Genomic DNA, 25125 nt, shown 5'->3' with positions numbered 1-25125 from the left:
GCATCTTATCTATCCCTAGCAATGCATCCTATAAATCCATTTGTGGAAGAACTGTTTGCATCTTTATCTGGCACAACGCAAATTTGGTGTTGCAATCCAACAGCGAAATATCATACTTCAATGTCGCCATTACCGTGATCGAGACAAGCAACCCGAAAAGCTCTTGATACCAGTTTGTAGAAACTAGCATCAATAATGACCATATCAAACGATCGCAAAGCAATAAGAAAAAAAAACACACAAATTTTACGTGGAAAATCCTTTTAAGAAAAACCACAGGCAGTGGAGAAGAAAATTCACTAATGTCGACTTTGAATGATACAAGAGGAGTTTAGACTACATCTATTTATAGGTTGAAAAATCTTATTCTAATCAATGTAAAATAAAAAAAAGTATAGTTCTATATGGATTTTACTTTTATTTTATTTTACCACTGTATTTTATTTTAACAAGGGTTCAAGTCACTCAACTCTAACAGCTTCCAATAGACTTCAAACTCGAGCCTCCCAAATACTTGGTTCAAGTTCGAAAACAACTAATTAAATATCAATTATCAAAATCCTATAAAAATAAAGCATAAGTAACTAAAAAGATAAATGAATGTAAATGAGACAAGAAACATTTATGATAAGCTAATATGCGATATTTCACTTAAGTATTGAGCAAGATGGTAAACATATGGGCCTAAAATATATGAAACATGGACACTTAATAAGCCCCCACACTCAACCTTTTGCTTGTCCTCAAGCAAAACAACGAAAATGCAACCTAAATAACCTAACTAGAATCAATAATCAAAATACAATTTCATACCATTGAGATAACAAATGTGCTTGCATGTACACTATCAAATTCCCATTTGCTAGCAAGACATAGTAATAACAAAAATCCATACAACTAAGCATGATCAGAACTAATGGACCTTCAAGTTCATGTGAAGTAGTCCTCCCTACGACATACAACACATAAGAGATGTTAGAAGAATCAAGAGAATATATTATGTAACAACCCGTTTTTTAGTGGTGCCGAAAGCGGTAGATTCGAAATCTCATTTTTAGATGATCGAGTCAATAGGTATTATTTATTAATATTTATGAGTCTATTATAGTGTTATATTGATTTTTGGTTTGCTAATTTTGTTGAACACTTAGTACTTAAGGTACAATGACTAAATCGTAAAAATCATAAAAGTTAATTGCTATTAATTTTTATTAGTTAAAAGGCTTAAATAGAAATTGTTCAAGGGTTTAAATGGAAATTAGGCCATAAAGTAATAGCACGGACAGTTAATATTTATTAATTAGTGGAATATATGTTAATTTTTAATGTTAAAATTGATTAAAAAGATATTATAACATAAAAACAAAAGTAAGTGGCCATGTCCTTCATCTTTCTCCCCCCTTCTCCACCAAACCCACTATTGTTAAAGCCAGGAAAATTCAACCAATCTTCTTCCATTGCATGGTAAGCTAAACCAAGCCTAATTTTCGTAATTATATTTTTGATATTGTTGTAGCTTGATTTAGCTCGATTTAGCTAATCCGAGTATTAAGTTGTAAAATTCTTAAAGATTTTAAATGTTTCCATTGATGAATTTTGAAGCTTTTGGTGTTAATATGTTAGTTTATAAAAATAGAAATGAAAAAGGACTAATTTGTAATGTGAAAGTTGTTAGTTTTGATCCTAGAAACTAAAATGTAAATATTCTAAATTTGACATGAAATTTCTATAATTATAGACATTAGAGGGCTGTAGAAGGATGTGATTGAAATCAGATTGAAAAACGGGCTTAAATATGAAAGTTATGATTGTTTGATTTTAATGATTAAATGAATAAAATGCAAAAATTTAGGAAATTTTTGTAAAATGAAATTGAACTGTCATATGCATAAAATAAACTATTATAAGGTAATTGAAACTGATAAATTGAAATGAATTATCGTATAGATCAAGATTTGGACCAATCGGTAGATAATAGAGAGAAAAAAAATTACGATTTAGTCCTCGACATTTTGCTTGTTGTCATTTTTGTTTGGTAAGTTCATATGGTGTAGTTATGTTTGTAAATGTATTGGATGTGTTTAAATTATGAAATTTATATATATATATATATATATATATATATATCTTGTGGTTGTATTTTGAATGTGTTATAAAATAGTACAGAAAGGGTGTATCTTTATTGAAAAATGATAGATCATTCTTATATAATGTTTCTTTAAGTGGCGCGCATTCCATGTATGTGGTAGAATAGGACCCTTCATTTTTTCTATTTTGTAAGCTCCATAACCTATCTTTTCTACCAATTTGCAGGGTCATTCCTAGTTTGGGGTCATTTTTCCTTGTTGTGATGCTGGAAAACTGGCTTTAGTATTTCTTAAAACAAGATCACCTACTTGAAACTGCTTGTTCTTGACTCTAGAATTATAATATTGAGCAACTTGTTGGGCTCATGCAACATTTCTAATCTCTATTGTCTCCCTAACTTCATCAATAAGATCTAAGTTGAGTCGAATGGCCTCCTAGTTGGCACTCTTATCGAAATGAGATGTTTTGTGAGATCGCAAGCCTATCTCAGTAGAGACCACTACTTTTGCCACATATACAAGTGAGAATGTTGTTTCTCCAATTGTTGTATGAGGTACGGTTTGCAAGGCCCAAATAATTCCTGACAACTCTTCAAACCAAGCACCTTTAGCCTCATCAACCTTTTTCTTTAGAGTTGTTAAGATCTTTTTATTCATTGCTTTTACTTGACCATTTGTTTGGGGAGTCTTTACAGAGCTTTGAATGAGAGAAATCTGTAGGTCCTTACAAAAATTCTTGAATTTTCCTTGGAATTGGGTTCCATTATCTGTTATAATCAAGCATGGGATGCCAAGCCTGCAAACAATGGATTTCCAAAGAAAATACTCTATTTAGATTCTATCCACTTAGTGAAATAATCCACAACTATAACTATAAATTTCTTCTGAGCTGTGGCTATTGGAAATGAACCCAAAATATCTATTCCCAGAGTTGCAAATGGCTAAGGGCCAACCATTATTTGCAGAGGCTCCGGTGGTGATCGTTGTACTTGAGCATATGTTTTGCAGCTTTACGGTGATAGAATAAATAGTTTTAATTGACTGAGAGTTGAATAACTTGAAAATAAATAGATATTTGAAATATAAATAATAATCTCATACCTTGCAGCTTTATGTTGTAATTTAGCGAGCTCTTTCTTATTAAAGTGGTGAATTTCCCCTTGTAAAGCTTGTATGATGGGGGTCATCCATGTTTCTTCTTGGCTCAGATTGAGGACTTGTTCACTTTCAAAGCTTGGGACATTTCTATATTCTAACAAAATTTTTCCTTTCTACTCAATTGTAATAGAGGATGCTAACTTTGATAAAATATCAGCTTTGGCATTCTCCTTCCTAGATAGTTGTCTAACTTGTGTCTTATCAAACTGAGTGAGTAGTTAAGTTGCAATGGAGTGATATTTCTTCAAGCTTGGCTTTTTTACTTCTTCATCTGCTTTGCCACGAGCTAAGAATCAATATGTATGATCAGTTTCCTTGCCCCTAACTATAGAGCCAATTGTAATCCTGAAATTAATGCCTCGTACTCTGCAGCATTATTACATGCCTGGAAGCCTAAAGATAGCCCATATTTCCATTAATTTTTATTAGGATCCACCAGAAGAACACGCGCTCCTGAACCTATCTTCGCTGTTGAGCCATCAACATAAACTTTCCAACACTTCGGCTTTGCAGCTGAACTTGTTTGCCCTTGTGATAAGCTAACTACTACATCTGTGTAATCAATAGAAAAAAAATTTAGAGCCAAATGTATACTTAGGATAAAACATTATAAGACAAAATAAGTATTTATCAATTAAAATTCTAATAATTTGTATGGCATGCTACCGTATCATTTGTGTGAGTGATAGTGTTTAAGATTAAAAATTACCTACAGGGTGTAATGATTTGTCGAAAGAGCATTCCACCATGAAACTGGCTAGGATCTGAGCCTTGATCGCTGTTATTGGGGCAGATTCTATTCCAAATTCTATCAGTTCAATTCCCCATTTGGCTATTCTACCTAAAGTATCCACTATAGAAATAATATCTTTGACAGGATGATTCGTCATGACAATTACAGAATAAGCCTGGAAGTAAGCTCGTAACTTGCAAGTTGTCACTATTAAAGCGAAAATGAGCTTTTCTATCTTTGAATACATTTGTTCACCATTCTATAACACCTTTCTAACATAACACACTAGAAATTGACAAACCCCTCTATTCTAATCAAAATTGCTATCACCGTTACCTCCGAGGTCGTCAGATAGAGATACCCCCACACGTGGTGACATCAAAAGTGGTGAGGATATGAGATTCTAAAAAGCAACTTGTTACTCTTCTTTCTAGTTAAAATTTCTTAAGGCTTTAAATGGTAAGCACTTATCTGTTATCCTATAGATGAACTTGTGAGCACAACCACCCTCCCTGTTAGGTGTTGAATATCCTTGATAGTATTTGAGAGAGGCATATCTAGAATGGCCCGAATCTTCTCAGGGTTCACCTCTATGCCCCTTTTTGTCCCCCTGAAGCCTAAGAATTTGTCTACTCTCACACCAAAAGCGAACATCATGTTTTGAGCATGCAAAACAGCAAAAGCCTCTGAAAAATTTTGAATATGCCTCCTCAAAGTAGAGCTCTTTACCAACACGTTATCAATATAGACCTCAACACTATGACAAATTTGTTCTCTGAAAATCTTATTAACTAATCTCTAGTAGGTTGCACCTACATTCTTCAACCCGAAGGGCATAACCCTATAGTAAAATAAATCTTCTTCCATGGTAAAGATTTTTTTATCTTGGTATTTGGGAGCCATGGAAATTTGGTTATAAATCGAAAATGTATCCACTAGCTTATCAATTAAGGGTAGAAGAAAACTATCATCTAGGCAAGCTTTGTTAAGTCAGGTGAAATCGGTGCACATTCTCCACTTTGCATTAGTCTTTTTCACTATCACAATATTCGAAACCCATTCTGGGTACGCCACTTCCCTAATGAACCCTGCTAAAAGTAGCTTTGCTACCTCTTGCCTAATGGCCTCTATGACGTGTGGTCTAAATTTTTTTTTCTGTTTGTCTGGTTTGATCTGGAAAGATATATTTAACCTATGAACAATCACTTGAGGATCTACACCAGGTATGCCTGCAGCTAACCACGCAAAAATGTTTGAATTCTTTCTCAAGCACTGAACCAAGTCTTCTTTTTCCTCTTCTACTAATGTTGACAAAATCTTTATGAGCTTGTTTTTATCATCATAGAACAACAACAAATTTTCTGTGGCCTCTGTTGCTTCTGGCTTATGAATTCTCTCTTCACCTCTAACGTCCAAACTATCCAAATCTAAAACTTGACCAACCACTTCTTTCTATTGTGAACTCTAACCCTGGGACACCTGTTTGTAGGTTTGCTTTGCTGACAACATATGACACTGTCTAGCTGTTCGTTGGTCAGACTTCATAAAACCTATTCAAGTTTTTATAGGAAACTTAATCTTCATGCAAAAAGTTGCAATCATCATTTTAGCCATTCTCATTGTGGGACGCCCAAAAATGACATTATAAGCCATTGGATGGTCTACCATAAAGAACTAAAAATATTCAGTTGTGGTGTGCTCGTTATCTCCAAGGTAACAAGAAAAATAATGCATCCCTTCACCTCGACCAGATGGTTCGCAAAATAATAGAAAGGGCTTGCCCTCTTCAAAGTTTGCTATTTCAACCCCATTTTCTGGTATGCATCCAAAGTCAACACCTCTACATCACTGCCACTATCAACCGAAATTCTCTTTACCTCAAACCCTGGTATAGTTCCTAACACAACCATTGGATGATTTCTTTCTTCATCACACACTGAATTCTTATCCTCATCATTAAATTCCACTTTCCACTTTTCTTGTTGATGCAGCCTTTTCGGTGAATTGATCGACATTACACTTATAAGATGAGGCTTTCTCTTTGTGTTAAAGGTCATCCACTTTTCATCTGTACCAATTATCACGTGTATTGTAGTACTAAACTTTTGTTTACCGTTGTCAGTGCCTTACGAACTCTGACCTGATAGTGTAGCATGTTAAGCCACGAAATCTTTTAGGTCATCATTCCTAATTCCCTCCTCAATAACATCTTTCAAAGAAGAACATTCCTCAGTCTAATGTCCTCAATCATTGTGAAAATTACATCTATATCTAGAGTTCAACCTTGACTGACTACGTCACATAAGTGGAGGGCTTGACAAAATGCTCAAACTATTAACCTGACTAAAAATGTAGGCACATGTGGCATTTAAGGGAGTGTCAGTCTCAAACTTGCCTTGAGGAACATATTTTTGGATTACTGGTATGCCCCGTGGTGTAGCAGAAAAAATATTTCGACGATCGTCAACCAAGTATCCATGTACGAGGAATGAATTGGGTTGAAATAGGGTTGAAATTTTACCTTCTTTACTGAAAACATTGAAAGGATGTTGTTGATTCAATGTCGATTCCAAGCCACAACGAAAGCGTCCTGGCCTCTATGTAGTCCACCTCGTTAAAAATGAATAATCACTTTCTCTTGAACTTTTCAAAGAAAATTCAAAACTATTGCTAGATCTTTATTTTATTAAGTTGGTAACCTTAACACACTAAGGGTTATCATCCTTTTATCCTCTTTTATATCACATATTGAAAAGGAAAACTAGGATTATTCTCTTATTAATAGAGAAGGCAAATGGAAAGTTAGAAAAAAGAATTATATTCTTTCCAAAAGAATATAGGATTATTCCTTATTAATAGAGAAGACAAATGGAAAGTTAGAAAATGAATTATATTATTTCCCCAAAAATATAGGATTATCATCTTTTTAATAGAGAAGACAAATGAAAAGTTAGACAAATGAATTACATTCTTTCCATATCTTTTATATTTTAACCAAAATTAATTAATATAACTATTTATATTAATTAATTTAGGTCAAAACATATAAAATTAATATTTTGTATGAATCAAATTCATATATTAATTATATTCTTTCCAAAAGAATATTAATTTTCATATCTTTTATATTTTGGCTGAAATTAATTAAATTCATATACTAATTATATTCTTTCCAAAAGGATATTAATTTCCATGTCTTTTATATTTTGACTGAAATTAATTAATATAATTTTTATATTAATAAATTCGGTAAAATGTATACAATTAATATTTTGTATGAATCAAATTCATATGTTAATTATATTCTTTCCAAAAGAATATTAATTTCCACATCTTTTATATTTTGACCTAAATTAATTAATATAATTGTTTATATTTATAATTTGGTAAAATATATACAATTAATATTTTGTATGAATCAAATTCATATATTAATTTTATCTATGTTCTTTATTTGTGTAAAATAAGTTTGTATATATAATGTGTTTAATATTTCACTATCAAATTAAATTAATTCAACAATTGATTTAATTCATGTGACAACTAAATACAATACCAAATGTATTTGGCTTCTGTACGTTTCAACTATAGGGTGTGACCTTGTAGGCTTTTGTAACATTGGTAATAATACTAGAACGTTTATAACTTTACAAGCAATGAGTGGCATGTAGCAATACATCATTACCACCCAAGATAGAAGAAATTGTGCTTCGACATAACCTTTAGGTGATAATCTTTTCATGTATTATATCCTTTTATCCTTAATATCTAGATTTGACACAAGTAATGAAATAGTCACACTTGTACAGTCCAATCTCATATTTCTTGATTTTTTGAGCAGACTACAATAAACAAATAAGTGTGATATCTTATATCAACTTATTCGAGCATGACCATACATTTCTAGTCTCACTCCATCAAGAGGCCTAAGATATTGCTCCCATTATGTAGGAGGGATAAATCCTATCTTGATCAATCATATCCCACTACATGGATTGTGGTATATCCAAGATCAATCTTTATAGTACAACCTGTTACAGTAGACGTTTTGAGTATACCAAAATATACAACTCATGATGTTGGGACAATAATGATCTTAAGTCTAAGGATCATATACGTAGTTATCACAATGAGTAATATTGTGACTATTACATAATAGTCCAATATGTTGTTCTCTAACACATACTCATGTATTGATTTTGACATCCATATGTCAATGATAACTCTTTGTCATCATTCAACTACACATTAGTCTCAATTCATTATTGTTGTTCAAGCCCACAATAATACTTGACTAAAGACCTTTTAAGAATAATCATATTTTCTTAGGACTTTATTACAATTCAGTTTATTTATATACACAGAAAAAGAAACTGAAATAATAATGACAATTCCTTATATTGATAAACAAGGTAAAATGAGTATGCAATTACAATCATCTCATGATTGGTTTTGGGCATACTCTAACACTTCGTCTGTGCTCAGCTTGAGGTATTTGAAATGCCCTCAACAATTCATTCTACGAATAAATCCTTTGTTGTCCCCCACCTTGTACGCATAGACTTTGAGAAGGAGGAACCTAATGACTGCGGACCCCCTAATTGTTTGTCATCCCTCTGGAAAGTATTGTGAGCCGCTCTTTTAATTTCTTCTACTTCAACGAACTTATGGGTCATCTTTATAATAGCCCATTTTTAGTGAAATCGAAAAAGTAGTTTCGGGACCACAAATCTAATGTCAAAATATTTATTTTATTATTATTTTATTTCTTACAGCATGATTGTAGTAACGTATAAAGATTTCGTTAAGAAATTTTACTATTTATATGCTCAATTTGATAAAAAGACTAAATCGCATAAAGTGCAAAAGTTGAGTTCTAGTAGCTAAAAGTATTAAATAGTTATAGAAATTTAAAGTTTGAGTCCTTACATGGTAATTAGACCATTTATGTTGATAGTGGATATGCATGGCTTGATATAAGTGTAATTAGTAATGTTTTTAAAGGTTATTTAAGTAATTTGTAAAATAAAAATAAAACTAATAAAATAAAATAAGCCATCATCTTTTTTTTCATCACTTACAACCGAAATTAAGTGAGAATGGAAGCCATGGAAGCTTGAAGTTTCAGCAAACCTAATTACCTTGCATTGTAAGTGATTTTTGTCTTGTTTTTGATGATTTCTATGTTTTCGGGATCATTGTATCTTCATCTAGCTAGCTCAGGGACTAATTTGTGAAACTATTAAATTATTAGGGTTTTCCATTAATGAATATGCATGATTTTTGATTATTTATGGAAGAAAATGGATAGTTGTTGTTAGAGAAACAACTTTTGTTAAGTGATTTTTGATAAAATTGTCAAATATGGATTGAATTAAAAAAATAAAAAATTTTACATGGTGAATATGTGAAACAAATGAAATATATGGCTTGCTAGGGACCTAATTGATATTCGGCTATAGTGGGTTGTGGTGAAATTTCATAAATTTCCATTTTTATGAGTTAGGGACTAAATTGCAAAAAATTTAAAAGTATAGGGGCAAATGGTAACTTTTCCAAAATATGATTTTGGGTTAAATTGAATAAAATACATATTGAATTGAGTTAAATTTATTCATATAGATTAAGATAGACCTCGTACAGCTTTAGATCGGGGCAAAGATAAAGTCTCGGATTAGTCGCCTTCGTATCTATATTTATTCATCGAGGTAAGTTCGTGTAATTGAATTGTCTATATATGCTTTTGAATAAAATATACTTGTGTTGTTAATTGCTATATGTATATACCGGTTGCATATCCAACGACACACGACGACTACTGAACCCCGTTTGAACCTTAGGAATTCATAAGATACAAATGACATGTCATTAGGGTTTACATGATTCGGGTGTTGGTCCTAAACGTTCTACCGATTACTAAGGTCCAGTATGTGTTGTGGATACTCCACAGATCGTGTGAGCAGCATCGCATAGCTGCGTTTTGATCCAGAGCTCGTGTGAGCATACATGTACAAGATTTGACAGATTATAGTTATATGATTTAACACACTATGTGTGAGCTATCTCGAGTATCTGACGGTATTCTAAATGGTTCAACGAGCATTATTCTAATACGAAATGGTAAGAGTTCGATACAAACTATTATAGAGACACATGAGAATTACATTGAAATGTAGATACAAGGTATATTGAGAATTGAAACGGATGATACATGTATATAAAACTTAATCAAATGATGTGCTCATCCATGTTTATTTGTTTATGTATATGTTTACATGGCTAACATGTTTGATGTATATGCATAGGCTTGGCCAAATTATGTTGGGATATGCTATGTTTACTTACCTATTATGTGATTAAATAGTAAGTTATGTTTTAAGTTATACAAACTTACTAAGCTTAAATGCTTGCTCTGTGTTATTTTTCAGTGTCTTATAGTGCATCAGATGCTTGTTTGGGTTGGGAGCTTGTCGGAGCTATATCACACTATCCATTGGCTCTTTTGGTACTTTCGGTTGTTTTGATTTTGGTTATAATGGCATGTATAGGTATTTTGGCTAATGTTGACCTATATGTTCGATTGTTGAAATGGCCATTTGGTTTGGCTTGTGTTATGGTATTTTGGTGTTCAATTGAATTTAGTTTTGGCATGTAGATATTAGCCTTAATATGATTGATGTTTGGCTTGTTTTGTTTGAATGTTGGAAGATGGAATGAAAGCCTAAATATGTATATTGTATATGTGCCTTGTGATATGTTGAATACGTGGTGAATTGATGCTTTATTATGTATAATTTATATGGTTACTCGATACTAGTTATAGAATGACATTTTGGTACCAAATGGTTTGTGTTTTGGTAAGTAAATTTTATGGTATGTATTGATACAAATCTAGTTGGAAGTTAGTTGATCATTTTAACCAAATTGAGTACATGGTTATACGTGTTTACATGTTTTCATTTGAGGTGCTTAAGGGCAAATTGGTTGTATGTTATTATATCTTATGTATATAGTTTGATTTTGCATGACCGTGGTGTCTTGTTATGGCTTGTATATATATGAAATTTTGGGTGTTGGTACATACCAAGATGGGTGAGAAAAATGGCTTGTAAAATGATTTATTTTCGTCCACATGGGCAAAGGCACAAACGTGTATCTCAGTCGTGTGTGACACATGGCCAGGTGACACAGCCGTGTGTCCCTTGTAGCTTTCAAAAGGTTGCAAGTCAAGTTGTTACACGGCCTAGCACACGGCCTGGCACACGGGCGTATGGCTTGGCCATGTGACCCAAGTCAGTGAGTTACACGGGCATGGACATGGTCTGGGACATGGCCATGTGTCCCTACTTTGAATGCCCACATGGCCTAGCCACACGGCCGTGTGACCCCTGCAATGTTGAAAATTTTTACTATTTTCTAAAAAATTCTCTGAGTTTCCTATTTAGTCCAGACTTGTTTCTAACGTATTTTTAGGGCCTCGAGGGCTCGTATAAGGGACTATATGTATGATTTGGATTTGTTTCAATATGATTATTGATATGGTTTGAAATGTTTGAAATGTTTGAAATTTATGTTCGTTTGATTTGAAAACTCTAGTAATACTCTGTAACATTGTTCCGGGGACGAATACGGGTTAGGGGTGTTACACTCTCATACAAATCTATCAAACTCTGTGGCCTATTATCAGTAAATGAATGTTGCATGTGTTCATTCTGAAAACCAATGATAAAGGCATCAATGGCCCGCTGATCCTCCAAATTATTTGTATTTAACGTAGCTACATAGAAACGTTTAACATAATCTTGCAAAGATTCTCCATTCCTCTATTTTACTGAGATCAAGCCCATAAAAGTACTCATTATTGCTCTATAATCGTTCATATAATCGTTATATTGCATTAGATGTGCTCGAGGGTCTCTTCTTCGTTCCAAAATTTCTTTCGAAACCTTAAACTCAATTGGTAGACTCATAGCTGCTATCTCAGGAGCCAGTAGGATGTTAGAACAAAACAAACAATCCATGTCCTGGGCATCAAGATGCAATGTTCGCACATCTTTACGCAAAGCATCCATTTCGTTTTGTCACGGCTTTACATGTGCTTCTTCATCCTCCTCTTGGCGAGGCATGGCATGATCATAAAAGTTAGAGTTGTCAAACTACATCTTCCTCATCAACTCTTCATTTTGTCTTAACAGTTCCTGCTGAAACATTTATTGTTGTTCGAGCCTAGCACTTTGTTGAGCCATCTGCTCCTTCATCAACCTCAACTTCTCCTGCAATCTAAACAATTGTTGTGGCTATACTCCCTGATCAGAGGGAAGTGACAGTCCTTAACCAGAGGGAGTGTTGAGATTGAAAGAGTTGGAAGCACTTGCATGGCCTAAGTTACCTAAATTCTCTGGTCAGTTGGCAAACCAGCCAGCAAAAAGGTCTATCTCGCTAGGCTAGTTGCCAATGCCAGAACCTCCTACCGGTCCTGATGGGAAAGTAGTGGGGTAATTCTCGTTGGGGTGAGTCATTTTGGTTTTTTAGCAATATGAAAATATAGAGATCGGAAGTCTGTCCACGCTCACCGCACCAAATTTTTGAGTATTTTAGAGTGTGTAACCCCTTCAGATGGGTTAAACTATGTATTTATATGATATAATTATTGTTCATGGATGTGATATTGTAGGTAGGTTACCATGTACGTTGACACGTGTCCTACTCTAGGGTTAACATGTGTTTATACGATGTGAGTTCACCTATATAATGGTCCAAACTCATATCGTGTAGTCTCATAGAAGGGTGCGAGCGTCTTACACACAAACCCAAAGTGCCACGTTAACTCAAAGTACGAACCATGTAGAGTACGAATTAAAATCCAATCAGGTAGCGGATCAGTAATAATGGGTATCATAACAATGCTAAAACACTAATTATTTTTACTAGGATCATATCAAACAAGCAACACATAAGAAAAACGGTAAAAAGAATAACAAAATCCAAAATTATTGGATTTTGGAGATTTGAAGGGGATGAGGTCCTCTTTTCCTAAATCTAAACGGTGGAGTTGTTAGGAACACGAGAATGTTATGATAAGATTTATATGTCCATCATGGGACAGGTTTGAAAGAGAAAAAAAAACAAAAAACAAAAGATTAGGCGGAAACTTTTGGTTGTAAATTTGAGAAAGTGCTTTTTTAAAATACCCCAAATTTAGAAAGAATATATTGAAACAAGTTTAACTATGCAAATTACTATCAATTGATTACCGACTATGTGCAATGGATGGTAGGGTAACTCAATGTCAAATTCTGGGTTATGCTATTTTTTGTGTTTAAGGATAGAGAGAAGAGTGAGAATGGAAAGGAAAAAGAAAAAAAGAAAGTCTTTATCTTGAGAGGTTAAAACGATGCCATTTAAACATTAAGAAGATTTATTTCTGAATGATTTTTTATAAGAAAAAAAAGTAAGCTATATTCCAAGAAAAGATGAATATTGGATTTCCACTTAAACGCTAAGAAATTTCTTTATACAAAGAATTCTTTATCTCAAGCTTAGGAGATTAGACGAATATCTCTAAGCAAATCAAGTTATTTCGAAAAGATTGACAATGTTAGGTTAAGGTTCAACGAGAAAATTCTCATGCTAATTCAATTAAAATATTCTTTATCAAGTAAATTATTTTTGAATATTTAAAATATTTTTAAAAAAATTAAGGATAATAAGTACTTAAAGAGTATTTTTTAATGCAGGCATTGTGAAGATGTTAATCCTTTTCATATGTATAAGAAATTTCAAGTGTGACATCAAACTTTAAAATATTAAAACATCTAAAAATTATATAAATTAATGCGAAACATTATTACCGATAAACAAATTAATAAAATGTTAAATTTAAAACTATTACAAAACTATTAAAAGAATAAATAAAAGAAAATGTATATTATTCTTGAGAAAATAAAAGCTATATCAAATAAATTTCAATAACTTATATCTTTTTCAAAACTGTTTATACACTATCTCATGTGTTGAAACTGTTTAATTATATTATTTGACTATTGTGAAAAGTAACTTTTGATTATCATAAAACTAAAAGATAGCAACAAAAATAAAATAAAACATCTTTAATATTGTACTCTAGCAAATTCCATAGTCTTGTATAAAATTTTAAATCCACTATTGTGATTTTTATTTGGGAAAAATTGTAATTGTGAGGTGGACAAGGTCTTTTGCAAATATGTTCATCTTATATTGTTTTTATAATTTGGAAGATAATTTATAATTTTGAATCTTAATATTGTATTTGTTAAAAAGTTTTTGAAGCTAAATTCAACTCATTTGGTCTTTTTCAATCTTTTTTATAGACCTCAAGAGTATACATAATATTTATACTGCATTAGTCATGCAGGAATAGGAAAATCCTAAATATATGGAAATATATATAATATATTCCTAAATATATGCCTAAAAAAATACAATATCTTTAGATATTCCTAAAAGATAATATCTCATAATAATATCCTAACACCTCCCTCAAGTTGGAGCATGGAGATCATAAATGCCCAACTTGCTGAAAAGATATTCAAGTTGCAATTTACCAAGCACTTTTGTAAAAATGGCAACTAATTGAACGAAGGTCGGAATATAATAAGGTGCAATCACCTATCTTGGATTGCGTTCCTAACAAATTAATAATACACTTCAATTGCAATATGCAACGTAGATTGACGATCACAAAAAATAGCTTTAGGATGATGAACACCTAAGCTCAATAGCAAGGCCTTTAGCCACTTGAGCTCACAAGTGACGGAAGCCATATACTTATACTCAGCCTCAACGAAAGACCGAGAAAACATATCTATCACCACAGCCCCTTTACTCAAATGGGACAAGAAATCAACAAAAACATATGACCAAATCAAAGGGTAATTTGAGGCACACATTGGTTCCTTATTGCATCCCTTACCCTTCTTAGAACTACCACTTCTTCAACAGTCCGTGGATAATCCATACTAACAACTCATCATCTAATGCATTAAAAAGCTGCGAAGATAGTACGATGCGAATATCATAATCCCAATCATCAAAATTGTCGAGCTTTAATCGAATAGGAGTAATATAACAAATTAGATAATATGTTTTGATATAAAAAAATTACAGTGTTTTTGAATAAAAGTAAAGTTGAGGAATTTGATAAAATCAAGTTGGAATGGTTTCAATAGTTCATATAACAAATATGTTTTAACCATTTTCAAACAAGTTAGAATTGCTCTAGGACAAAAAGTATCGATATTTTACAAGATATCGATACCCCTCTGATAATGGATACCAAATTGACATTTTGTTTCTTTCAAACCCTGGTAGGTATCCTCGGCATCGATACTTTTCTTAAGGTATCGTTATATTTCCCAAGGTATCAATATTTCTGCTCCAACAGTCACTGAAATATGCATTAATTACAAAAAAATTTGATACCTTTTTAGTAGGTATCGATACTCGTTGCTGCAGGTGCAGTTAATGACCTGGTATTTCATCCCCAACGACTATATTTACTTCCACAACAACCACAATGGTTGGAAATCATTTAGATGGTATAAATACCATCTTTCCAAAGGTCTAGCAACAAGAAGAACAATGTGCAAAGCTTAAAGATAAATCAAAACAACCTAGAGCTTAATTCTTTCATACATTTTCTTGCAAACACATGTGAGCTTTCATTGTATTCATTTAACACAAGTGTTCTTCTTTGTATTTGTGCTTAATTGGCAAACATCCTAATCTTGTGAGGATTGTTTTCTTTGTTTGCTCATTTGTATCTCTTTTGAGAGACGGTTTATTTAAGGTTTGGATAGAAACCTTAAGGGAGTTGTATCTTAAGATTTTGAGGTATAAGTCAAGAGAGATTATAAGGTTAAACCTTGGCCTCAAAGGTTTCCAAATTAGTGAATTTGGGAAAATCATTAGTTGTGGAAAGCTAAGGTAGTAGAGTAGGCAATTGGGGCCAAACCACTATAAATCATTATGTTCTTTGTTGCACAATTTTTGTTGCTTCCACCACAACTTCTCAAAGGCCGATTCAACCTCCCTATCGTCAATCTAGAGTTGATCTTTCTAAGCTAACAGGCTCAATCTTAGGTGGCGGTGGATAAATAGAATTATTACCAGGAATTAAGAATGATGAAAAAAATTGTCTAGCCAGCCTAGAGGCTGACATTGCTGCATCGCTAGGCAAAACAAAAGATAATAAGCAAACGACTTAGAGAAGAAAAATTAAATAAAATGAGAACCTAAGCTCTTGATAAAATGACAAGAATAGGGTAATCCCTTTCAATCTTTTTCATAAACCTCAAGAGTATACATAATATTTGTATTGTAGTAGTCACGTGGGAATAGGAATGATATATGATATATTCATAAATATAACCTAAATATATGCCTAAAAGATATACAATATATTTAGATATTCCTAATAAATAGTATCCTATAATAATATAATATTCCATAATAATATTCTAACTGAAAGCGTTTATTATATGTTTTCACAAACAAGAGTACTCAAAAGTATGTCAAATGTTTTTCCTTCTACCTTGTGGAAAGATTTATTAGTGGCAAACAAGCTTCTTGGAATAAGAGTCATTAAAGAAAATCCCCTTTTGTTGAGTATGCTTTGTTTGTCTTGATATCTCTTTAGATGGAGGTTTATTTCCAGTGCGGTGCGTTTAGTTTTTTTTTCTTTGTCTCTTGTTACAATATCATTAAAATATTTAATCTCACCGCCACCTCTGTTTTTATACTAACCGTAAGTAAATATATCGCCCATCCAAAGAACCTTTAATGTTATCTATTTTGAAATCAAATTTATCGTAATATCATATAGATTTTAAAAATTTTATATAAATTAACTTGGTACAATTTTTTAAGTCAATTAACTTCACAACCGCTAAGTGTCTTTGGCTTGACAGTATAATCTTGGATCTAAATTTTTTCCATAAATCGAAAGTATATTTTTAATTACAAAAGGGTATATTTTAATTAAATTTATTTAATTATAAAATTGATTTGAAAATAGAAATTTTAGGTGGCATGACACTTATCATTGGGAATCTAGTAGTAGTGAAATCGTTATTACAATGGATGTAACAGGAGAGAGAGCGAAAGGGCAAGATACATAATAATTGCTCTTTAAATTTTTAAATATCAGCTACAAGAGTAAAGCCAGGGTGAAATTTTTGCAACTATATATATATATATTGTTCAATGAAGAAAATTATGCGCTTTGAAGTCTAAGCATCTTAGCTTTTTGCTTCAAAGACGCAAGCCTCCTAAAACAGAACTGTTACATTGGAGAGGAAGGTAAGCCCATCAAGTTAGCTCGATTCCTTTGTTCTTTTCTAATTTGGAGATATTTTTTCCTGGTGTAGGATATTTGCCCTTAATCTATTTTACCCATATTCTTGTTTCTTAAAGCATTTTATATTATGTGCCGCAACAACGCAAATTTAAACATACCCGTATTGTTTGATACACTTTTCGATTCCATATCTCTAACAGTAAAAAAAAGAAAAAGTATATCGCTTTAGCTACATGCATCTCAACATTCCCATAAAAATCTTGTAGGGGAATAAACAGAAATTAAAAAGAAACGAAAAGTTAACCAAGGGAATCACCATAACTAAACCAAGACATTTTGTTATCGCATTGACATTCAACAATGAACGTAAGTTTGAAGTTGCCAAAACTCCCAGTCTAGGAATCTCCGGAATCACTCATCTTTAGTCTGTTATATCTTGGGGGGACAATATATTTGGAAGCAATTATTCAAAATTCTAATCCTCTGGTAGCACTTCATAACTTAAACCCCATTGGAAGCAAGGAAGAAGTTCCTTCTCCAAATGAACTATATATATATTGCTTATGACTATGATTTAAGTCAAATATAATCCAACAAAAACCTTCAGTAAACAATCCACCTCTTTAACACAATGGAGTTGTCATCTGGGTTCTATGGGAGGAGCAACCCACATATGTTATCGACCTCAGGTGGCAAAGCAATGGGGAAGTTAATTGAGGCCACCCATGAGCCTGCTGGTGTTGAAATTAACATGAAACCTGTTCTTGACATTGTTGAAGACATCTTTGAACGAGCAACCCCTGCTGCTCCGGTAACTACAGTTCAGGTTAAAGCCTTCATTATTACCTTCTATATGCATATATAATATGATTAATTTAATGTTTGAATAGGGAGCAATCAAGCAAGTGGATGCTTCGGAACCGGATGAAAGGGCTCTCCATTATTCCAGCCTTGAACAGATGATGGACGTCTTATCAGCCACCATAAATAGAATTTCCTGCGAGGTTAGAGTACTATTCTCATCTTCTCTACTACGTCAAAGAAACCCAGTTTAAAAGGCTATTGTGATATTTTGTAATGATGGCAGATAACCTACCGGTTGTCTATTGGTGAAGATGCACATTCAACAACTCTAGCAGTGGCTCAGATAGTTAAAGGCTACTCGTGGGATGCAAAGATTGTGCTAGCCTTGGCAGCATTTGCGATGACTTATGGTGAATTCTTGCTGGTGGTTCAGCTTTACGCCACTAATCCACTTGCCAAAGACGTTGCACTCCTCAAACAGTTGCCTGAAATTCTTACACGAGCTGACCTTTTGAAACCCAAATTTGACACACTTGCCAACCTCATCAATGCGATGGCGGTGGTAGCCAAGTGCACTGTGGAATTCAAGGGGCTTCCATCTAAGTACATTAGGCCCGAAGACCCGGAAATGTCATCCGCCAATGCTGATATTCCTTCAGCTGTTTATTGGACCATCCGAAGTACAGTGATATGCTCATCACAAATTATGGGTCTCATTAATATGGGCCACGAGTATGTCATTGTCTTCTCTAAGTATTAGGAGTAACGGAGAACAGTGTTTCTTATATCTGATAATTCTCTGATATAACATTTGATGTTTCCCTCAGGTTCTTATCATCGACAACAGATGCTTGGGAGTTGTCAAGTTTGACGCATAACATCAATAGCATATACAACGATCTAGTGGAGAAACTCAATCGTTGTCGTCAACGCATTAGTAAGTCCATCGTCCTTTCGCGTCGCTGTTGCAAGATTACTTTTCACATCAAAGTATATGGATCACGTCCTAACTAACGCCATCTTGAACCATAAATCGATATTGACGAACTTCGGTTAATGAAATGCAGATGAGAGAAAGGATATTGAGGCATTTGAAACGTTGGTGCGCCTCTTTGATGCAGTCCATATTGATAATATGAAGATCCTCAAAGCTCTGATTTACGCTAAGGATGACCAGCCCCCACTTTGGGATGGAACTACTAAGCAAAGAGTATGCTTTAACCTTCCCATCTTTAGCCTTCTTTCCATTTTCCGAGATACAGTAGTCATGGATAATATTCGAGTAAACTATAATTTGAATCAATTACTGGACTGAAAATAAAAATAAATCATTAAAATAAATTTTAACAAAACTTAAATATTTAGAATAAATCTAAAAGAGATCCCGCAAGTGATAAGAGTTGAACATGAAAAATTTATTTCAATCTTTAATTTTACTATTTTTAAAAAATTTCTTTTTTTTTTATATATTTTTCATGTCTGTTTTAATGTTTATGTTTGAGATTAACTTTTGAAACTTCCTTCCAATACTGAAATTCAAATTCCCAACCACCCTTCACATGAATTAATTGGACTATTAGAACCATAACCATACGAAGGATAAGGCTACACTTAAATTGTTGTAAACATATGTTTTTGACCACTGGTAACAAATACAGGTTAGCATTGAATTGCTGAGGAGGAAGAGTGTGCTATTACTGATTTCAGACCTTCAGATCCCGGAAAAAGAGCTTATTATTCTTGAACAGATCTATAATGAATCACGAGTGCAGCCAACGAGGATCGAGAGTCAGTACGAGGTGATTTGGATCCCAATCGTTGACAGATCCAGTACATTTGATGACACAATGAGGAAGCAATTCGAGTCTCTACAAGCAATGATGCCATGGTACTCGGTCGGTCACCCTTCCATGATTCAACCAGCGGTGATGAGGTACATCAAGGAGGTGTGGGGTTTCAACAAGAAGCCTCTGCTAGTGGTGTTGGACCCTCAAGGAAGAGTTGTGAACCCTAATGCGATGCCTATGATGTTTATTTGGGGAAGCATGGCTTTCCCTTTCACCAAGCTCAGGGAAGAAGCTCTTTGGAAGGAAGAAACATGGAGGATTGAACTATTGGCAGATTCCATTGACCCCTCCATAATCAATTGGGCAAGTCCTTAAAACCCTTTTCGAATTTGATTTAAATATATAGCAAAGTGCTAGTTTTAACTCTTGTAAGCCATTACATTTGCTATTGTTGCAGTTAACGGATAGGAAATTCATTTGCTTGTATGGTGGAGAAGATATGAATTGGATCCGGAAATTCACAACAACTGCAAAAGCCGTTGCGAAAACTGCCAATATCGAATTGGAGATGCTTTACGTGGGAAAAAGCAACCCTAGGGAGAGAGTTCGAAGAAACATGACCAACATCGAGTTAGAAAATCTCAGCCATACACTGTCAGACATTTCGCTCATATGGTTCTTCTGGGTGCGACTTGAAAGCATGTGGCACTCCAGAGCTCAGCACGGCGTGACCGTACGAAATGACCTAATCATGCAGGAGATTTTGACCATGCTCGGCTTCGATGGAAGCGATCAAGGGTGGGCCGTGATAAGTAGGGGAGCCGATGAAATGGCAAGGGCTAAGGCGGAGACCTTTTTGAAAAGCCTGGAAGAATATACGGCGTGGGAAGCGGCGGCGGCGGAGAAAGGTTTTATTCCGGCACTGAATGATCACTTTCGAAGTCTTCGCACGGAGCACCATTGCAACCGCCTGACGCTTCCGGGGATTAGTGTTGCTGAAATTGGAAGCATCAAGGACACGGTCGTTTGCGTTGACTGCGGCAAGCCGATGGAAGCGCTCCTCATGTTCCGCTGCTGCACCGATTGATGTTTAAGGCGTCGCTGATCGACCGTGCTCATTGGAGTCATTGTGGAGTTGGTGTTAATAATTACAAGCTGCTTTGCTTGATGCTATAAGTAGGCTGCTGAATAAAATGTTGAAGAAATCCCATGTATTATTAATATATGCGAATTGCATTTCGCATGCAGGAAGTTCACAATCCCGGGATTAGTTCTTTTTCCTGGCATGATAAAATAAAGTCTGTTACCTTTCCTTTCCTTTTTCGGTTTTCTTTTTACCTTATTAGAAATAAATACTAATTTGCTTTTTAACTTACAAATTGAACTTATATATAATGACTAAGATGAAATTAACATATATATATTTTATTTCTTATAACTTTTAATATTTTAAATAATTTTGTATAATTATTTAAGAAACTACTCTAGAATAAATCACATGCTCAATTAAACCTCAATTGTTTGTTTGTTTTCATTTTGCATATTGTTTTTAATATATATTTTAGATTTTTTAATTTTTTAAAAAATATTTGTTGGCATGACAAAATGTCATGTCAACATGAGGTACATGTGACAGGAAGACCCTTTTGCTATTTAATCTAATGTATAGGAATTGTTTGCTATTCATTTTTAGTTGTTAGCATCTTGGTTGTTGTCCACTTTATGTGATGACATACTAGTCATTTGATTTGTGCTAGCACCAGTTTTTAGGTATGCTCCATTATTGAGAAACAATTTGCTACTCAATCTAGTATTAAGACCTCGAGTCAAAGGCATATGCTATATTCTCAGAAAAAAGGGTAGATGACCATAAAAGAATACTTGTTTAAGATAAAGAATATGTGTGATGTCTTGTCTGCAACAGTGAGATTTGTGTCTGATCAAGAATAAGTAAATATAATTCTTGCAGGGTTTCCACTTGAATATGACTCAATTAGAGTAGTGACTTCAGCTACTTTTGTTTCTCTTGAACTTCTTGCTGAAATGTTGATTGATTGTGAGTGAAGGCAACTTGAATTTGTAATAGTCCGCCGGGTGAAGTCCTAGTATCCAGTTACTATTTATTGAGATATGGTATTTAAAGTAAATTTTGAATGAGTAAGGTATTAATTTTGACTAAGTATAAGACTTCGTGAATGCGCCAACTGACGAATCTTGTGTTTGGCGAACTCAGAGGTTTGGCAAACTCTCCTGTGGAGTATGTGCCACCTCAGTTGTTTAGGCGTTTAAGTTAAGTTCTTAACTAATAGAATTATTTATTACTTTGGTGGGACAATTTAGTTAGTTTAACGAGGACTGGTTAGAATGGAACTAAGTTACTATAGTTGATAGGAATAAAATTTTGATGAGGGTACTTAGTCGCGGTATCGAGGGAGGGTTAGTGGGATAATTTGACTTTTCCACTAAACCTTTCTTTCATGCTTAGTTGTATAAAGTTAATAGTGACTTCTTGGACAAACTTTATGTCTTCTTTGCATCCATTCCAGATTTTTCTCTCCTTTCACTCTCTCTAAAACTTAAGACCAAAAACTTGCTTAAAGTTGGGTTTGTTGTATTCAACCAACTCCTTCGTTCGTTTTAGCACCCTGGTAACTATCGATGAACTCTAGGTTATTTCCTTGGTTATTTATGTTATTTTTAGCACTGCATCCATTAGTGTCAAAGTAGTATGCAAGAAAGGAAACTTTCAGGTTCCGGGTTTTATGACAATGCTTCTTGCAAGCATGTTTAGTTTCTGGTATAACGATCTGATAAGTTTAACTATTTATATTATTGCTCAAGACACTCTTGAAGGTTCCCGTGATATGGGCAAATGTCCTACTATTTAGACTTGTTACACTTTCGGAGAGTTCCTTCTTACTTCCATGTGTGTACTGTCTTTGTTCATATTTCGCTTAAGGTAAGTGTTCATACTTTGTAAAGATGAAATATTTGTATATGAATGATGGTTGTTCGGAGTTATTAGTCTAGTTTTTTTTTTTGGCCGTGTTGAAGCGTAAGAACTATTCTTTATGTCTAAGCCACTACCCTCTGCTTTTAGCAAGGGCAATATGAACTAAAAAAATGGAAATAAATTCATGGCATTGCTTTCGGTGGAATAAATATTGAACTGATAGATCGTGATACATGAAAATGGTCATGTGGCCTTTAGTAGGGCAAGAGTATATTGCAAACTAGATTGGCTATCATGACAAAGGAATATAAATGAAGTGCATGATATGACTTTGACTATGGACCTAGATACGTGGCTAACATGATGAATATTTTTTGTATGGGCGTAATGTATACACCAAAGGAATAGTAGACTGGCGTATAGTCTGTCTGTGATCGGTACTCACCAACTAGCGAACTAAAAACTATGTTCGAGTTTGAAAGATTTTCTTTGAATTAATTAATAAATTTTGTAACATCTTCTTCTGGAACTCACTAAGTTCTCTGAACTTACTTAGTTAGCTTTCCTTCTTAAGCTTGCTGTTGAGGTAAAGGAATTTCTAATGACTATGCTAGAGGACTATTGTTGTTGTGAAATTTCTAATTTTTTGTATTATTCATGACATGGGGGTGATGCTAAGATATTTAATTTTGAAGAATAGATCTAGTATTTAAACTTATGTTCATGAAAGTATGATTCTAATGAAATTACAGTGAAATATTTATTTATTTTTAAATGTACTATCATATGTAGTCCTGTACGACAAATGGTTTATATTTCATAACAACTTACACTATAGTTTAATTAGTTTGCACCAAAATTAACTTTAAAGATAATGGTTTTAAAGTAGTGACACGGCATTCTTGGTCCTCCTCAAGTATCGGTTTGGAGTGTTACAAGTTTGGTATCAGAGTTAAGGTTTAGCCGGTTCTTGAAAAAAAAACAAAGGCAGTGTCACACCCTTATCATGCATAGTACATCTCTGTCTTAGTCCTTAATGCTTTATACTAAGATAAATCTTCTTTTGTAGTGAGATAAGAAAATGTCTGATAATTCTAGAGAAGTCGCTGATGAGGAAATAGAAAGTTGCGTGCCTACCCAAGAATAAGTTACTATTGCCAACAACATCGGTAATACAAAGAATGCATTTAGAAATGTGTTTTTCTCGATGATGACTCAATTGTTCAATCAGTTTATGGGAAACAACCATGAACCTCAGCCACAACAACTATAATAACCTCATCAACCACAACCTAATGTTGATCCTATCAGAGAGATTCAAAAAAGAGGAGCCAATGAGTTCTTTGGTGATAAGAGAGATGACCTTATTGTGGCTGAGCAATGGTTATCTCAGTTGTATAGGGTTATTTAAGAGCTGAAATGTACCTTTGAAGATAGTTTCTGATGTGTTGTATCGCTGTTGGAGGGAAAAACTTACCAAAAGTGGGAAACCTTGGTTAATGCTACTCTAGAGCAAATGATTGACTAGGATTTCTTTTTAGAAAATTTTAGAGAAAGATATGTCAATCAAATGTTTGTTGAGCAGATGAAGAAGTACTTTTTGTATCTGAAACAAGGCAAAATGTTTGTTATGGAGTATGAACATGAATTCCTTAAGCTGAGTCGTTACGCTAAAAACATGTTTCAGACAGAAAAAGAAATGCGTGATAAATTTGAATGGGGGTTCAGAGATGAAATCCATGCCTTAGTGCCAACTTCAAAATGCAAGACTCTGGTAGAAATGACAGCTAAAGCCCACAAGATGGAATCGATTATCAGAGATAGAAGCAAAAGCTTTAAAACAGAAAGAATAAAGAGAGGTAGATCAAGTCCTCCACTTCCATTCAATTTTAAGAAACCTAAGGACCAAGCATTTTCAGCTTCAAGAAAGGATTCACAGGTCACATGCTAAAAATATGAAGGAATCAGTAAGCCATTGCGTCTATGGCAAGTTCTAGTGGTTCCATAATGGTAAAAAGTGAACGTGATTACTATGGTAAAAATCATGGTGGTGACTGTAGGAAGAAGAGCCTATTTTGGTTGTGGGTCCATGGATCAGTTGGTTAAGGGTTGCATCAATTGACTCATAAATTAAACATCGAAATGTCTCAACAACAGTCCCAAACATCATATTTAAAGTCCACAAAGTTCCTAAGCACAATAGGCATGCAAACAACCAAAAATCATAGCAAAACCAACATAGCATCTACCAAATTGCCTTTTATTCC

The 25125-nt window shown here is 33.8% G+C and overlaps 1 protein-coding gene across 1 annotated transcript; it reads left to right on the top strand.

Moving 5' to 3' along the window:
- Positions 1-17912: 17912 nt before the first annotated feature.
- On the top strand, positions 17913-21222 carry LOC105794582 (hypothetical protein). The gene is made up of 7 exons (XM_012623831.2): positions 17913-18125; positions 18205-18318; positions 18402-18850; positions 18946-19055; positions 19186-19328; positions 19777-20268; positions 20363-21222. The coding sequence occupies exons 1-7, from the start codon at positions 17946-17948 to the stop codon at positions 20990-20992; spliced, it is 2118 nt and encodes a 705-aa protein (XP_012479285.1). The 5' UTR covers positions 17913-17945; the 3' UTR covers positions 20993-21222.
- The last annotated feature ends 3903 nt before the right edge of the window (positions 21223-25125 follow it).

The sequence above is a fragment of the Gossypium raimondii genome, chromosome 3 (assembly GCF_025698545.1).
Source record: "Gossypium raimondii isolate GPD5lz chromosome 3, ASM2569854v1, whole genome shotgun sequence".
In the NCBI taxonomy this organism is placed as follows: Eukaryota; Viridiplantae; Streptophyta; class Magnoliopsida; order Malvales; family Malvaceae; genus Gossypium; species Gossypium raimondii.
Note: the sequence above shows the minus strand (reverse complement) of the source record. Positions and strands in the feature narration are given on the sequence as shown.

Excerpts from the sequence above, each read along its gene's own strand:
- LOC105794582 (XM_012623831.2), top strand. The coding sequence starts at position 17,946 with ATGGAGTTGTCATCTGGGTTCTATGGGAGGAGCAACCCACATATGTTA. Across the intron at positions 18,851-18,945 it reads CTCATTAATATGGGCCACGA|GTTCTTATCATCGACAACAG; the intron begins GTATGTCATTGT and ends TGTTTCCCTCAG. Across the intron at positions 19,329-19,776 it reads ATGGAACTACTAAGCAAAGA|GTTAGCATTGAATTGCTGAG; the intron begins GTATGCTTTAAC and ends TAACAAATACAG.